General features: G+C 33.7%; 1 protein-coding gene across 6 annotated transcripts in view; it reads left to right on the top strand.

Annotated features, from left to right (window-relative positions):
• Positions 1-19,171, top strand: part of heph (polypyrimidine tract-binding protein 1 heph) — a 974,461-nt gene that overhangs the window by 375,464 nt on the left and 579,826 nt on the right. For 4 of the 6 annotated variants that reach the window (XM_075379896.1, XM_075379894.1, XM_075379891.1 and 1 more), the window contains exon 2: positions 15,853-15,920. The exons of the other annotated variants lie outside the window; for them this stretch is intronic. In XM_075379896.1, coding sequence (XP_075236011.1) covers positions 15,870-15,920 — 51 coding nt within the window. In that variant the 5' untranslated portion in view covers positions 15,853-15,869. The remainder of the gene's footprint in view (positions 1-15,852; positions 15,921-19,171) is intronic. 6 annotated transcript variants of the gene reach the window in all.

The following is a 19,171-nucleotide window of genomic DNA, read 5'->3' as shown; positions in this document are numbered from 1 at the left end:
GATTTCCTTCTTTTTCTTGCGCATTTTCTTGTTGAAGAATTAATATAATTTTTATACCAGTATAACGATTTTTTTTTTTCTTTCAGATATTTTTTAAAGGTTTTTATTTTAATGAGACGATTACATGTTCAATAATTTATTTAATGCATTCTAATATTTTTCCTAGACAAGGGAATTTTTACCCTGTTAGAGTTAATTATTAATCCTGGATGTATTATTTATACAAGAATATTTTAAGATTTTTTTTCTCCAATATTTTACGAATTTTTTTTTTTATAAAACTTCTATAGTTTATTGGTGTGTTTAATTTTTAATGATTTTCTTCCAAATAAATTTTTTTTTTTTAAATTTACTAAATTGTATTTTCCTAATGTCGTATTTCCTCGAGGGTTATTATTAGTGATTAGTGTTATTTTCTGCCGTTCTAGCCTTGTCACTCTCTTTTCCTGTTTAGCCTCCGGTAACTACCGTTTAGATAATACTTCAGAGGATGAATGAGGATGATATGTATGAATGTAAATGAAGTGTAGTCTTGCACATTCTCAGTTCGACCATACCTGAGATGTGTGGTTAATTGAAACCCAACCACCAAAGAACACCGGTATCCACGATCTAGTATTCAAATCCGTGTAAAAATAACTGGCTTTACTAGGACTTGAACGCTGGAACTGTCGGCTTCCAAATCAGCTGATTTGGGAAGACGCGTTAACCACTACACCAATCCGGTGGGTTTAGCCTTGTCACTCTTAACATTCGTGTAGTTGAAGCGTCTCAGACTACCTCCATTCTGACAACTACTTTTAATATTCAGTGTTAAAAAAATCCTTAAAAGTGTGTTCCTCCATCTTCAAAACTACTTTTAACACTGATGCTAAAAGTAGTTTTGAGAACGGTGGTACTTCGAAACGCGTCTACTATGGTTATTAGTGACGATTCTGGGAAGTGCAGAAAATAATAACATTCAAATAATTATGAAATTCTAATTAATAAATAAATAACAAATTTTCTCACTTGTTGATTTGTAAAAATATGCTTTGACGTTTATCTACAGCTGTTTTTTGTCGATGTGATTTAATTGTATCGACGTTAGTTTTTCTACTGATAACGTAATTCATGTTTACCCCCCGGGTTAGTCTAGTGGTGAACGCGTCTTCCGAAATCAGCTGATTTGGAAGACGAGAGTTTCCAGCGTTCATGTCCTAGTAAAGGAAGTTACTTTTTTACGGATTTGAATACTAGATCGTGGACACCGGTGTTCTTTGGTGGTTGGGTTTCAATTAACCACACATCTCAGGAACGGTCGAACTGAGACTGTACAAGACTACATTTCATTTACACTTACACCTCTTATATATCCTCTGAAGTATTAAACAGAAAAAAAGTAGGCCAAATAGAAAAAAAAGAAAGACGCTTAATATAGCATACTTAGCTTTGCCCTTCAAATTTCGATATAACGATCGAATGGAACTACCATGACGAAATACACTCTTACAAGAAAGCTGTAAACCGGATATGTTGTTATCTTATTTTGAAAATTTTATCCAGGCGTAACGTTTGGAAGAATACGTCATTTTATTAAATAGATAACGATAATAAATATTAATCGGTTAAACAGTTTCTTGGAATATAGGATTATGTTTTTTTTTTTAAATATCCGATAGGATTTTTATTAAGATTTTACGTACTTTTTCAGACTTTGATAAGACAGATTTGATTTTGAGTTGTACTACTATTTCTTTGTTACACTGATGTCAGATGCCTTTTAAGAAATGGAGATAAGGGGAAAAATAACGACGATGGGTTTTTTATAAGTACAAAAAAATTACGGAAGAAAAAAAAAAGCAAGATATATATTATAAATTGGACGAGGATTGGGGTTGTTGATTTTAAGGGGGGGATAAAATCAGGTTAAAATGATACCGAATACAGGTGTCGAGTTACACCCGACTGACGGATAACTTTTTAGACCCGTGATGTGTCGGTAATGGTGTACGTATAGAAAGCAGCCGGTTATACGATGTCGACGAACGGTTCGGGATGAAAATTTCTTTGACGTTACTATATTTCGTTAGTTCGAAAAGGAAAGTAGATTTCCTGCTAATTAAGTTGGAAGTCTTTTTAAAAAAGAGGTAGATCACGACGGGGAAGGATCTAAGAGGTAGTATTAGAGCGGGAGAAAGGGGTGTATTATACGACTGTATGGAGGAGACACATCTTTCTTCTTTGCCACTTACATCGTTTCGTCAGGGGATTGATGATTTCTCCTCATATCCCCTTTACTTCACCTCATCTTTAGTCATTCTTCTTCTTTTTCTTTTCTCTCATTTACCGTTTCCCCTTTTTATTCTTTACCTTCACTCCACCTCTAGATAAGTCAACCCGTCAAATTTATCATTCATTCAGATTTTTTTTTTGAATATTTTTTCTTCCTTTCCCTATTTAGTGTATTATTTTTTTTTTCATTTTTTATTTCTTTTTGATGAATATACTTAACTATGAAGTATATATGTTATACGCCATAATAAACATTACTACTTTAAATTTCTATCTTTTTTCCTGTGTTTTAGTTTTATTCCCAATTACTATATCTTTTTCATAAATTTTTATGTTCATTAATTTTACAGTTACGAGCTAATGAATGTAATGCTGCAGCATTTCTAGTTTTGATTTTTGTTTACGATGTATACCTTTTTGTTAAAAAATTATTCTTTAATATTTTATGTAAGAAACCAAAATATATTATATCGTGTTCGCGGCTCGATCAGGATATTAAGAGAATGAAAATTGAAAATGTTTTTATAATTACATTTTATTGGTTTAAAAACATAAGTAAAACCATACAAAACAACAACAATAATAATAATAATAATAATAATAATAATAATAATAATAATAGTAAACGACAATAATAAGACAGATAATAAAAATTCTAATCAAAACCACAACAATAATCAGAATAATAATAATAATAATAATAAACGTCTATAATAAACAAATAATAATCATCGTAATCACAATCACAACAATAATAACAATAACACTGGTAGACAAAACAAATTTTTTTAATATTTTAGCTTTTTGAATCACATTGCACCAAATTGGTCAACCCAGTAACAAATACGGGCTGACTGGGATCCGTATTTAAATATACATATTCTTTAATTAAAATTTTTAAGACTATAAATCAAATCAAATTAATGTAGGTGACGGGAACTTTTTTTAAAAAAAAGAAAAGTTCTCATTGGATCCAAGATAACATAAAAAAATTAATATTTTATAATTTCTGATTACATTATCTGTTTTTCAAATTGTGGATGTTAGTAAATATATTATACATATAAGATGTAGCAGTCGTGGAAGGGGGACCCAAAATTTATTCCGTGTGTAAATCATAAGTAGAGACCAGATTGTATGCATTTGCATATAAAGCTTATTCTCACCGGTTGTTGCATACTTTCCTTAAAATCAAGTGATGATGGATATTTTTGATATATTTAAAATATTTTTCGTTAGGGTACTTAGTTAATAAATGAAATCTTACGTTGTGGCCGGTCAACCTATTAGCCGCACGGCTCAGCAGCTGCGCGTCTATGGTTTTGGTAGGAAAATATTATTGTGAAGCCATATAAACACAGACTCACGCGAGACAAAGATGGACGATACCGTTCTACGTCGCGCACGCCTACTACAACACTCCTCCTATTAGGCAATTAAATTACCCAAGTTATTGTTGACGCGCTCATTGCATTAGTTAAGTTTTTTATTTATTTTGACAAGGTTTAATGGGTACCATGCCTCCCGAAAAAAAAGTGCCTATTCGTAGATAGCTGACTATCCTGCAACATTTACATACGTTGGAAATGTTTTATATTGTCGAGTTTGCGAGAAAAATATTTCGTGCGCAAAAAAATTTCAAATAGATCAGCATGTCAAGTCAAGTCTTCATATTGCAGGATTACAAAAGAAAGGCCCACCACAACAACTTATAAAAACGGCAAGTAGCAGTGATTTCACTTACAAAGGTAAACAAAAAAACTATTTTAACATGGATTTATATGAAGCATTGCTTACAAGTAATATTCTTCTTCACAAACTTACAAATCTTACCTTCAAAGATTTTCTGCGAAAATATTGCTTGAATCAAAATATACCAGATGAATCAACTTTGCGTAAAGATTACATACCAAAAATTTACCTATATGTATTGGAAAAAATACGAAATGAACTCAAGGAAAGCATTATTTAGATTTCAGCTGACGAAACTACCGACAGTTGTGGCCGTTACATTGCGAATTTAATTGTCGGTGCATTAAAACTAGAGCCTTCTTCCTATCTGGTGGCCTAGAAAGGCTTTGAAAACCGAAATCATTCTACGATTGCCAGATTTGTGAATTAGGGTACTAAAAAAATATTTCCTGAATCTTCTGCAGATGAAAGAGTGTTTATATTTTTTCAGATGCTGATCCCTATATGATCAAGGTAGTCCAAACCCTTCCAATTATATTATCTTAATTTGGTTCATGTGACGTGCTTTGCCCACGGAGTTCATAGATTCCCTCAAGAAGTACGATCCACGTTTGTGAATTTAAATAAACTGATTTCATCAACAAAGAAAGTGTGTCTTAAGGCACCTGCTCGCAATAAGGACTGTAAAGAAAAACTGCCAAGTGTGTCTTTACCTCCCGAACCAGTGGTAACTCTATGGGTAACGGATTGAAGCTGTATTGTCTTACAGTGAACATTTCGAGGCTATCAAAGGGGTAGTAATCGACTTTGATAGTGCAGAGGCTGTGGCAGTTCGTCAGTCCAACGAAGCATTTAATGTATCTACTATAAAAAAAAAAAAAAACAAAGCTGTGATTAGCACTCATTTTCCCCACATATTTGCCAGTATTAAAACGCTTGATACTCAAGGTTTGGCGTTGACTGAATCTATTCAATTAATGAATAAAATCCGCCAGATGAACTCCGCATTGCCAGAGTTATTCCCGTGTAAACTTAAAGAAAAATTTTAAAATATTTTTAACAATAACCCAGGTTTTTAAACTTTGTGTAAAATTGATGGTGTTATTAATGGGACGGGTGAACTTTTGCCAGAAACAGTAAATGCTAACATAGCACCCAAATTCGTATACTGCCCATTTACCTCGTGAATGTGGAACGATCCTTTTCCATTTTAAAAAATACTTTGATTGAACGAAGACACAATCTTACTACCGAACATTTGGATCGGTATGATTGCGTAATTGTATGCTGATCTTAAAATAAAAAATAAAAAAATTACTATTATTATTATTTATGACACTTATTTTGACACTTTTCATGCATATTTTAAGTATTCTTCATGCATATTTGAGCGTTTTATGTTGAATATAATCCAGTCTCTAATCATAAGATTGTATATGTAATATGCAGTTAATACGTCATATTTTTTGTTCGTATACGAGAAACATTTAAAATACCGTGTATTTCAAAATGAATATCGGGGTTTTAAACCTGTGTAATAGTTCTCAAATTTCATTTACATTGATTAATTATACGTGAGATTAATAAAGTAACTAAAACAGTCTTTTATCTGTACCCAAGCTCATAACTGTTTCCTTTACCTTCCGCTTGAATGCGCTAGTAGCAAAGATGGCGATCCCCTGACAGAAAGCGTTTGGCAGTTTGCCAAGTGCGAACCTGTAATTACCGTTGAACGTACGTTCCGTTGTCATCTTCCATGTGTCGATAACATTCGTAGACGGTATAAACAATTTGAAACCGCTAACTGAGTATGTTAAGGGAAGAGTATAGGACGACTGACTGTCCGAAGACAATATTAAACGTGTAAGAGTCTTTTGTGCGTAGTATTAGGAAACCCGTTATGAAGGCTAGCCGCTTGTTAGTAATTTTGATGACGACTGCGTAGAAGTTTTCAAGGAAACGCTTACCACTACGTTCATTTTGTTTAAAGCTGTTACAAGTTTTAAAGCGTATAAATTACGGCTTGGGTGGTAGCTTCGCAAGTGAAACAATGCACCGTGACGATGAAAACTCGAATTAACATATCGTATTTTCACTGACGAATCAACATTTCACGTTAATGGGAAAGTAAACACTTAAAATGTGCGTTTCTGGGAATATGAAAATCTTCACGAAATGTTGCAGTGTGAACCTGACTTCCCGAACTGAACGGTTTTTTTTGTGCAGTTTCCCGACGGCAAGTTTACTTACAGGTTGTTATTCTACACGGAAGCAATTGTCTCTTGAACGAAATATCTTGATATGCTGCAACTACGGCTCTTACCTCAACCTCAATACGAAAAGCAGAACTTTGTTTGGCAGTAAGATGGTGCGTCTCCTCGTTGACATAATGCCGCTGTACGTGATCGGTTAAATGAAATACTCCTCGACCTCTGGATCGGTCGCCGGGGATCAGATAACAGGGCTTGCATGCCTGGCCTTCACGTTCGCTCGATATGATCCCGTGAGATGAGATGTTTTTCTTTGGGGGTTTATAAAGGATCAAGGGTATGTACCTCCGCAATCTATACTTATCCGATTTGAGAGACAGGATTGAAGCAGTTGTATCGATTGTTCCAAACTTGATGATCCAAGTACGGGATGAACTCTCCTATCGGCAGAATGCGTGGACGACTGGTTTTGCATTAAACACTTATAGAAAAAACTTTGAGTTGCTCTTTCAGTCGTGCATAATTTATCAATGTAAGTGAAACTTAATAAATATTGTATAACTTTAAAACCCCGATATTCATTTTTAAACACAGTATATCTTCAATCTTTAATTATTCATGAATTTCTTGAAACTAAATTACGTTGGTTAGTCAAATTTCGGTTTGATTTTTGTTTTATTTATTTTTTTAATGAAATTACGAAGCCGGGTTATTAAGGAAACAAGTGTGTATTGTTGCCACAACCGTGAAACAATGACTTAACCTCTCTTAGCTTATAGCCGGTATGTCGTATTAACATAAGACTGTTACAGTATACTCAGCGTAAGTTAAATTGATCTTATTAATGAAAACAACAGTACCATCAACATAACAGAATACTATCTCAGAGTACATGTAGCATAATATTGTTTACGTTCCATATCATATAAATTACCCCACTACCTAATCGGTGTTCTTACTACGTCCATTATGCATTGTATAATGAAGACAAAAGCAGTGTACCTCTGTTCACACCACCCGAATTAATAGTAAACAGAAATAATGGCAGTTTTCTTTCTCGCGAGTGTTGATCAGAATTGTGATAAAAAAGTAAAAGGTTGTTTTACGCAAAGATATTCCCAAAAAAACATTATTTATTTTTTTAATTCTGTTATTTTTATCGATATATTGCGACGAAATTCTACCGGTTATCGACTATTTTAATGGTAACCGTGGTAAAACGAAAAACAAAGTTTTTTTAGACATAATAATTAAAGTAGATTAATTTTTGTAAATTTTATTGTTTTTTTCTTTTAAAATACTGTATTTTAAAGGGTATGTAGTGATGCTTCATTTTAAACGATTACATATTGTAAAACGTATAACGTCGTATAACCGCCATCGTGAAATATTCCCAGTATCATTTTATTCTCTCTCTTTCTTTCTCTTTTATTTTTTATTTTTTTAACTGAATTTTTACGGGCATCGACTGCTAAGGTCATTAGCCCTCGTCACATTTTTTAAAAGAAATTACTATCACCATCAGGATCGTCATATGTAAGGGTGTAAAGAGCCCTTACATTTTATTTAAAGACAAACTTCACAATAAACATTAGACATAAAAGACAAGGACAATCACAAACACTTACGGTGTGTAAAGGGCCCCAATATTAAAATTTGAGATAAGGTTCTCAAAAGACCATGAAATTAAAATTTCAACTTATCAATACCATTTTTTTCTTTATATATATATAAGACTACCGCTTAGAGATTCTTTTATCACAGCTTTAAACTTTCATTTTATAGACTTTTAAGAAGTCCACTGGCGTGTAAAAATGCAACTATATTTTCTTCATTTCCATTATCCAGATCAGCACTAATATTATTTCTAAGACGGAACCTCTTTCTGAGGTCCTCATATATGATACAGTCTTCTATTAGATGCTTGATTGTCAGTGTTTTATTACAAACACCGTACATTGGTCTCACTTCGCCGGTTAACAAGATATAAATTTGTTAATCGCGTGTGACCGATTCTAAGTCTGGTCACCGCTACTTGTTCACGGCGAGTCAACTTAAATTCGCTTTTCCATTTATAAGGAGAAGTTTTTACCGAGTTTAATTTTGTATTTAAACTCCTCCATTCAGCATTCCATCTGTTTTTTACTATATTTGTTAGACGGTTTTTAATATCTGCCACTCTTACAGGAAATGCATCCAAATCATCGCAGACTGTTGCCTTTCTGGCAGCTTCGTCTGCGATTTCATTACCTGTAATACCAGCATGCCCCGGAGTCCATACAAATTCGCATCGCTGTCCTCGTTGTTTTAGAACGTATAAAATGGACAGGATGTTTGCAATTAGAACATCCTTAATGTTCTTGTTCCGAATTGCGACAAGTGCACTTAAAGAATCGGAACATATTAACACTCTCTCTTCGCAATAGTGTTCAGTGTAGCGAAGAGCTTGCTGAATTGCAGTGAGTTCTGCCGTGTAGACACCGGCCACATCAGGCAGTTCCCAAAAGTCGGCTTCTCCATTTACATATATTGAGCATCCAACACCATGTTCGGTTTTAGAACCGTCAGTATAAATTCTAATATGTTCTTCGTAAGTACTGACGGTTGCCAAAAATTCCTGTTGGATGATCACTGCTGGTTTCTTTTTTATTTCTCCTTGAGAGAGATCCAAACTTGTAATTACCGCTGGCAAGAGCCATGGCGGTATTTCTCTAGTAGAAATTGCCAATGTATCTGGAAAGGCAATTTCGTATTTTCTTCTTAATTCGTGGTACCTAATTCCGGCTGGTCTGGAATAGGTAGCACGACGTTCGTATAATGCAGCCATAGGATGGTTATTGAAAAGTTTATTAATTATATGGGCAGGATAAGCCCATATATTTGCTGCGTATCTTAGTAAAAGGATCTCTCTTCTATAATGTAGTGGCCAGAACTTGTACACTCGGGGCTCAGGGTCAGCCCAGATGATTCCCGGAACCAATTCTGGGGCTCCCTAGGAGCATTCCCATGGCCGCACAGTTCGCCATTCCCAATTTGCCAGAGGGACCGACGCCGTAGACGCCCGCATAGGGCTCCTCCCCTCAACCTGTACGTTATCCTCACGGTTGTGAGAATAATATTGATATAATTATTATATTATTCAGGCTTTATGGAAACCTTGAAAACAAACTAATCTGCAAAAGATATGATAATATTAAACCCTGTAACTAAAGGACACACATCTTTTGACGAAGAAAAATTCACTATCTGTTAGACCGAGAGTGTACCTGATTCGTACAGAAGTTAGCCTTCAATCTATTAACAAATACCTCGTTTGAATTTTGAGAATCTAACAATTGTTTGGAGAGATATAAAAGCACCCCATTGCACCTCTCAAAACAGCGCTACAGGTGTACTCCGTTTTTTACCGGTTGATGGTGACGATCGATCTAGCCTCTCACCAGGTGCTCGCACACCTCACCACACTAGCCTCACACGCATTCTCCACACGGAAGCCCATAATTGTTAAACGGCCATTTTTTAAATTTATTTAATGTTATTTTAGTTAACGTAAATTATTTGTTATTTTTGTAATATTATTCATTCGATGGAAACGAATCGTTCAGTTCAAACCAAGCCGATACAGTGATAGAGATTCACAGTTCATTAATTCAATTCATTAAAGTGTGTGCTTCAACTGGCAAATCTTCACTAATTTTTTTTTATATTTAGCCTTCGGAATCACTGTAAGGTATTACTTCAGATGATGATATGTATGAATGTAAATGTAGTGTAGTCTTGTACAGTCTCGGATTCAATTTTCATTGCGATGTGTGGTTAATTGAAACCCAGCTATGTAAGAACACCGGTATCCAAAATCTAGTATTCAAATTCGTATAAAAGTTTTAAAATCTTTACTAGACACTCCATTACTAATATATATATATATATATATATATATATATATATATATATATATATATATATTTTTACAGATGAAATATATCTTAAAACCTTATCAGTTATACCAAGAAACACGGGTAACGGTTTGGTTGCGATCGATCGAGTAGTTTTTTTGTTTATCCCGAACAAACAAAAACCCTCATCTTCTTTGTATAATAGTATATAAAATATATACGTGCGGAAGTTTTTCTTCCTGTTTGCAACAGCACCACGCGAGAATCAACCGATCGATTGCTTTCAGACTTTCAGGATACATTCGTGTTATCCCAGGGAAGGTTTTAAATTATTTATATAGGGCCTATAACCTCCCTCGGATTGAAGTTATAAATTAAAGATATTCATTTAAGTAACAGAATTTATTTGTCACCACGGCAACAGAGATGTAAAAGGATTAATTTTTTTTCATTAAATATCTGTAAAATGTTTAATATTCACACAGCCATGACGGTAAAGAACGTGTCAGGCCTTCGCCCCGGCTAGAGGGTTGGCCGACCGAAGCTAGCCCTGACGGGCTTGTGTAATGGAATTTAAATAAATGCGATGTTAAAAATTTTTTTTTTTGTAGAATAGGGAAGATTCTTCAATTTAAATTAAAGATGTAGTCGACAATAATGTTTTTTTTTAATTTTTGATTAAACCGGACGGTTAGTCAGTAATTAAAAATTCACTGCTTATAGCTTAAATAGATTTTTTTTTTGAAAGGGAATTAGTAACATGTACGATATGAATTTATTTTTAAATCTCTATAATTGCATTTCTTAATGTTTCAAATTATTGTTTGTATAGAAAGTTAGACTGTTATTAAAACGAACTTGCAAATAAGAAAAATAGTGAAGAAACTTTCAGAGATCTAACAACGCTTAATAGGTTTTTTTTATTTTTATGATGCCGTTAGTAGTAAATACCAAGATAATAGTATAATAAAATAATAATAGTAATAATTTATTGATAATCACAAATATTTTTTAATAAATAAACAACTCATACCAAATATTATTTGCAGCAAAATAAAATAAATGTAAAAATACAAATTGTTAATTATTAATATTTGTGATTATTTTTTTTTATCTTTCCCCTGTTCCCCTTTGTTTATACCTCCCCTGGAGCCGGATCCGCAACTAAGCTTTTACCCGGCTCCAGGGGGTGCCATCGCCTTAAACTACCTCGGCAGGAACTGTGGTTCCCCTCAGGTAGCCGAGACTCGGTTTTTAATAATTCGCCGTGCCTTTAATGAGTAGACCCAAGGGAGTCCTTCTACCGGGACTCCGGTCTTGACGCCACGCCTCTAATGGGGAACACCAGAGGGATCCCCTTACCGGGATTACGGTCTTGCTTTACACCCCGTCATGAAGTTCCTAAGGGAGTCCCTTCGGTGCTACTTCGGAAAAATAGGACACTGAGCGTCCCATCCCTCCTGGACGAGGCTGTCCCCTAAGTCGTTTCCAAAAGCAAAGGCGGACGGTTGTTATTTCTTGCTACTGGTCCTACAGTTACGGCCCTCAAGTGAATGCCTTCCCTCGAAGTTTACATAAGGAGCATTTAGCCTTAGTTTAACTGTCTTTCCGAAGATGCCCCTCAGCTGCACAATTAAAGCAACGACCCCTTTAGTCGGGACCGCTGCAGGAGCCAGCCCGGTGCCCTCCTTCCCAACACCGGTAACATCGCTCTGCGACACTCGACAGGACATCCAACCGATGCGGATTCACCCAACCTTCAGCAATTGATCGCCCAGCAGAGGCGGAACGGCCACCGTTGTTTTAATTAATAGTTTTAACCTATTTCCATTGATGATGGTAAGTTAACAATCGAAGTGGCTATCTTCTACTTTTGTATTTTTAATGAAGTGTTGCTATTTGATTATGAAATGTTCTAATATTTTTATGTGTTTCTTAATTTCCGTAATACAATAAAAGTTTTCAAATATTTTTAGCGTAACGATAATTTTTTCTTTCGTTAACATTTCAACCGGAAAACAAATAATTATTTTTCGATTATCTTCCTAATAATTTGAGATCCCAAAAAATAAAAAGTCTAATTGTTAATTATAAATTGTAATTACGCTTTTTTTTTGGTTTAGAATTATTATTAAATCTTTTTATGTCATTGTGAAACAGTAAACGGGTCATTTTTAATATCGGTGCTTTGTATGTAGTTAATCTTTAAATTACGAGGACGTTTAGTAATTAATATTTGGTTTATTTATTTCATACTCTGATTTTTTTCTACTTTTAATTTTTGTACGGTTTTAATAGTATTTAAGGGTTAAGCTTATTGTGATAGAAACCAACCGTCTGTCTGTCTGTCTGTCTGTATTACTGTGGGCACCAAAAGGATAAGAGAATACGTATATATGAAAGAGAGTAAAGGACAAAAAGCTTAAGCGAGAGAGAGACGGTGAAATAAATCAGAAATATGTTTTAGGGGGAGGAAACGAACGGGGCGGTTTGAAATGAATGAATTAGATCAAAGGTTATTATTTCCTGCTCTGTAACCGTCGGTTAGTAGGGGAAAGAGACTGCCGGCCCTTTTAGATATAGGTCTGTATAGACCTGAACGTATTGTGCCGGGCGAGTCGCTATTGTTCGGAAATTTGTTGCGATCTTGGGCTACGAACAGAGACCAGAACAATTATTATACTGACAAATTTCTGTGTGGATCTAATTTTTCTTCGGTAGGAAAAAAAATCTTCTCTTTTAATCATATTTTATCCTCTCCGTTCTGACCAAAACTTCCCGCTACTTTTTCCTCTGTTACAAACACTTGATTAAATTCACTCCTACATTTCGTTCGTACGTTGTAATTGAAAACATTCTTATTGTAGCGTTCGTTTACGAGTTACGCGCTTAACAACAGTCAGTCTTATACATTAAACTATTATTATTTAAAACCTTAGATTTTTAAATAATCGATGTATAAATTCATATGATTACAGGCACCTTCAAACAATATCTGAACCGTATAATTGTTTTTTTTTTTTATGTTGATTTACGTTTATCGTAAAAGAGTAAGAAAGGAGGTACCATCTCTTCCGTCGACCACACAAAGATGGTATCGATCGATAAAGGGTGTATGGACCCACTCCGGCGATGGTTGGCTCGCAAACATGAGGAACGGGTTCCTTACCGGTCACGGGCGGTTTAAGGCGGCATCCCTGTACGTCCGAAGCGTTAGTATTGCAGTGACGACATACACGGCGTTCGTGTCCGATTTGTTCCTGCAGCGTAGTAAATTTTCCTGGAGGGAATTCGGCGTGTTTATTCCAGAGAACATCATCGGGACTATGCTGCTGACCGAACGATCGTGGCACGCGGTATCCATGATGTCGGTTAAGATTGAAAAAGTACACGCTTACCGCAACCTCATCGTAATGTAGAAAGCATCTTAGTAATATCCTGGGAAAATGTATCGAGGATAAAGGAAAGATCATAATTAATTTTTTATCGGTGAAAGATAAAAAGATAATTATCATCTGCCCTTCGGGTGGATTTATTTTGAGACAAATTTAATCCACCCGAAGGATTACTCGAAACAACTCCTGGTTGTTGAATCGTTAATGTTATAAATTCCTCAGGAGGTTTGATATCTTTATTAGAAAGGGGTACATGTACGTTATAGGTAACTTAATTCGGCGTTACCATCTCAGATATATGTTACAATAAATTTTATTTTATTTAGATAATAAATCATTGTATATTACTGCCGGATTAAATTTGCTTTGCGAAATATTCACCCGTTCCTAGAATTAATTAAATACTGTAGTTGCAACAGAATTAATTTATATAGCGATTAATCTTTATACCGTTGAGGTTAAATGATCCCTACTAGAAAAAAATAATTTTTCTTTAACTAAAATTACAATTCCATAAGTTACCTTTTGCAGTAGATATATTAAAAATATTTTTCTAAGTGATCCTTCTTTACTTTTTTGTAAATTTTTTAACTTTTATTTTAACTGTTATTTTTAACTTTTTCCCTCTTCTATCTATTTCTCTTCCGCTTGCTGTTTAAAAATGTACGATGTATATTTTTTGAATTTTTTTTTTGTCTTCAGTCATTTGACTGGTTTGATGCAGCTCTCCAAGATTCCCTATCTAGTGCTAGTCGTTTCATTTCGGTATACCCTCTACATCCTACGTCCCTAACAATTTGTTTTTTACCTGTCCTTCCAATATTAAAGCGACTATTCCAGGATGCCTTAATATGTATGTGGCCTATAAGTCTGTCACTTCTTTTAACTATATTTTTCCAAATGCTTCTTTCTTCATCTATTTGCCGCAATACCTCTTCATCGGTCACTTTATCCACCCATCTGATTTTTTCATTCTCCTATAGCATCGCATTTTAAAAGCTTCAAATCTTTTCTTCTCAGGTACTCCGATCGTCCAAGTTTCATTTCCATATAAAGCGACACTCCAAAAATATACTTTCAAAAATCTTTTCCTGACATTTAAATTAATTTCTGATGTAAACAAATTATATTTCTGACTGAAGGCTCGTTTCGCCTGTGCTATTCGGCATTTTATATAGCTCCTGCTTCGTCCATCTTTAGTAATTCTACCTCCCAAATAACAAAATTCTTCTACCTCCGTAATCTTTTCTCCTCATATTTTCACATTCAGCGGTCCATCTTTGTTATTTCTACTACATTTCATTACTTTTGTTTTGTTCTTGTTTATTTTCATGCGATAGTTTTTGCGTAGGACTTCATCTATGCCGTTCATTGTTTCTTCTAAATCCTTTTTACTCTCGGCTAGAATTACTATATCATCAGCAAATCGTAGCATCTTTATCTTTTCACCTTGTACTGTTACTCCGAATCTAAATTGTTCTTTAACATCATTAACTGCTATGCTATGCGATAGTTCTTGCGTAGGACTTCATCTATGCCGTTCATTTTTTTTAATTAAAATTTTAATTTCTTTTTTATTTAGAAACTCGTTTTAAAATCCTAAACGTGTTTTTTTATTTTCTTGATAGAATGAGACTTAATGTTTCTTAAAAGGTAAAAAAAACCATCTTACATAAAATATGTCACTGTTTAAACTGACATAGTCATTTTTAAGTTAATAATCATTCACTGTCAATTGTACTAGTGTAAATGACGATCGAAGTGGTTTCTCGTTGTGTGTTCACATAGTCTAATTTACTGTTCCCTGTCCGTCCCAGCCAAACGCGCTTAATATTCAGCCCAAAAAATAAAACTTTCACGCTTTCGTCATACGGACTTCGTATATAATTAGCGTTATTACACTTTCCTTCATTATATACATTTTTATTTAATAAAGGAATTTATATAATTGAATGCATATTAACAGTAAGGATTGAATCTTTCATGAATTTCTTTTTTTACTGTCATTTAAATACCCGTAACTTTCAGTATTTAACCCACCGGGTTGGTCTAGTGGTAAACGCGTCTTCCCAAATCAGCTGATTTGGAAGTGGAAAGTTCCAGCGTTCAAGTCCTAGTAGTCAGTTATTTTTACACGAATTTGAATACTAGATCGTGGATACCGGTGTTCTTTGGTACTTGTTTTTCAATTAACCACACATCTCAGGAATGGTCGAACTGAGACTGTACAAGACTACCCTTCATTTACACTCATACATATCATCCGGTGAAGTAATATCTGAACGGCAATTCCTGGAGGCTGAACAGGAAAAGAAAAAAAAAACTTTTATTTATTGATGTTTTTCTTTTTTGTTCACATTAAGAAATATTTTTTTTTGTTTTTAGGTAAGCTGAACGACGATATGCTTAGATCTATTGCAATGCCTGTATTCAACCCAACTTTTCCAATCAAGGTAAATTTTAGTGTATCTTTATTTTATATTAAGCAATTTAGTTTTAACTTATCGTCTATTTTGTAATTCATTTTTTTTTTTTGGGTGATGTTTTCATTTTAACTTTTTTACAGGTGTATTTAATGTTTTAAGTAACTTTTTTTTGTATTCTATTTCTAAAGTGTACTTTGCGGTCTGTGAAGTTGTTAAGGATAAGGGAACAATTTGAAAGTGATTGGTGCAAAATTACGGTAGTTATCGTGTCCAAAAGAAAGTGAAATATATATATATATATAAACTTTTGAGCTGACGGTGATTTGGCGTCTGTGGGATGTGAAACGCGAAAATGTCGAAATGTTTGGAAGTCAATACATACGTAGCTTTCTTATAAAATCTGCCTAAATAGGATAATCCGAGTGATTTCATTTGTCGTATGTGTTATTGGGGCAGAGTGGTCCAATGGCGGTGCGCCGGGATTCTGCGCGCAGCGCACGAACGATTCATTCATTCATTCGAACGATTTGTACTTCTTCATACAAACAATTTATCAAAAATTATATTTGTATTTTGGGGGTAAAAAAGGAAAACATCGGGTTTTAGAGCGTTAAAAAAATCACAACTCCAAAAACGGCTAAAAATGTTCAGGATTTTGAAGCTTTTCGTTATAAAAGTCTTTGTTTTTGTTAATACGCTAAATTCATCAACATTATTTAATTAAAATTAAAAAAAAAATTAATAAAATTATGTGTAATGAAACAAACCATGTAAGATATTCGCGGTAAGCAATAGGCCCCCATTTCTGCAAGTATAAATCGATTCTTAGTTAAAGAACACTACATAGGAACGATTACGCATACAGAGAAGTAAACTTGGGGAAAAAATTGAAATTTATTAACCACTAGAATCTTGATATCAATAGGTTTTTTAATTATGTAAAATTAAAATAAATTAGCAAAAACACCGAAATTCTCCCTAACAACCAAGCAGAATCCATACGAGATTGTAAACTTCGTAACAGCGGACCGTATTAAAACTTAACAGTAAGATTACAACTCATACGAAACATTGAACAGCAAAGCAGAACCTATACGAGACGAGATGTCTCAGGCGCCTATTATAAAAAAACTGATGCTGCAAAGTCGGGCTTTAAGCAAAACAAAATAATTTTAATTTACAGATGAATTAATTCACCACAGAAGCTTGTACATGAAAATATGAAAATGGAAACGATAGCTTATGATGAATACCATGCTTGACCGGGATTCGAACCCGGGACCTTCGAATGAAAGGCCGAGACGCTACCACCCCGCCACGAAGATCCGTTGTAATTTGTTTCTCGTCACTATTGACAATGAAATAATACAAGCTAAATTACAGTAATATTTTTTAAAACCCCTCTCTCCAGAAACATTAAAGAAAAAAGTTTACGGGAATAGAAAATAAAAAATTAATTTTAAAATAATAGTAATATAAAGATATTAATATATCTTTATAGAGATAAAGAATAATAATAATAATAACACTTGCTTATATTTTATATATATATTCAACAAATAAGTAGTTTTCTGCGCTTAGGGAAAAGTTAAGACAACAAAATGTTTCAACAGTAATAAAACTTTAAATAATAATGATTACAGGGAAGTATCGATACGGCCTTTATTTAGTAAACTAGGCAGAACCGCCGATGTAACAACAAAACAACAAGAGTAGCAGGTGGACCGAAGTAGTTAAACTTCCAGACGGTTTCGTACAACTATAAACTCTCTACACGAAGCCAACTTCCAGCGACGTTTACGTTTACGCTCCAGTATTACAAAAAAAAAAAAAAACGCTTTTCAACAATCTTAAACAAAAATTCAACATTCTTACAAAAAAATAAATAAATAATTTCTGATATATACGAGGTAGAATGAACGAAATAAGGGAATGAAAAAAAAGAATAAAGAGAAATAAACAAGACGAGTTATTTACTTAGACCCGTAAGGAAACCGAGAATAATCGATCGTTCATTGATAATCAAATGAGCCAATGACGACATGGATAAAAAAATCTATTTCCAAGATTTCTGACCGAATTAGACATCAATCCTCGAAACTTATTTATTGTAACTTAAAATTAGTTTTTATTTATATGTAGAACGGTCTTTTTTAATTAAACTATTATTTTTTATTATTGTTATCCCTCATACCCGATTTAAGTACAACTCTGGTCTTTGACGTAATCCGGTGAGGAACTGCTTGTTTGTAAATCTTACCATAACCTTTTTTCTCCGTAAAGTTTAGCAGTTGGTCCTTTTTTAAAATTTCATTTAATAGAAGGTAATAATATTAAAAATGCCTAAACAAAATTTATAAAAAAAAAATTCGAATATTACACGTGTATTATTCGAATTTACATTCTTATAATAAATCATAATATGAAAAACAAGTTAAATTTAATATTATATTATAATACAATACGAATAGGATAGGGCAGCTTACACTTTAATATCAACGCATCACTTTATATTTAAATGACTTGAAAATAATGAAGTGGTATTTAATAATTAAATATCCGATGTTTACTCCTATTATAAAGGAGGTTATGGTTTTAAACGGACTTTTTTTGATAATCAGTAAAAGATCTTTAAGGATTAAAAATAAAATATTTCTCTTTTCAAACCGAATGAATTATCCAAGTTTAAGGGTATAATTAAATAGTTTCTTTCATTATATTTTTGGACAATCTAATGTTTTAAGTAGATTTCATAAGAAGCTATTGGTAATGGGTACCATGATTCGACTTCCGGAAAATTTCACATATCTTTGCGTTTCACATCTTCCAGACCCCTAAACTACCGTCAACTTAAACGTTTATATATACACATTTACGTGTTTGTATATATACTCGTATATATATATTTTTCACTTTCTTGTGGGCACGATAACTGCCGTAATTTTGCGCCAATTATTTTCAAATTTTTCCTTAATATAACGTTAGAAAATCTCGTTCAAGTTCTTTGTCGGTCAAAATCAGAGTATAGGATTGGAAATGATGGGTGGGGGTGGGCTTTTTTGAAAAAAAACAAAATATCGCTATAACCTTGTCATTAAGTAAAATATTGAATTCGTTTAAACTTTTTACTGTTTTTTTTTGGATGAGTACCTAAAACTTATTTGAGGGTAGTTTTTTTGATATCACCAATTATTGTCCCAGGGGGTGGAAAAAATGGGGGTTTCAAGAAAAAAATCGTACCCCTCTTAATAGGCACAGTATCGAATCTGTTTAAAACG

This window comes from Lycorma delicatula, chromosome 12 (assembly GCF_047948215.1).
Source record: "Lycorma delicatula isolate Av1 chromosome 12, ASM4794821v1, whole genome shotgun sequence".
Classification (NCBI taxonomy): Eukaryota; Metazoa; Arthropoda; class Insecta; order Hemiptera; family Fulgoridae; genus Lycorma; species Lycorma delicatula.
This window is presented reverse-complemented; position numbering and strand designations above follow the sequence as displayed.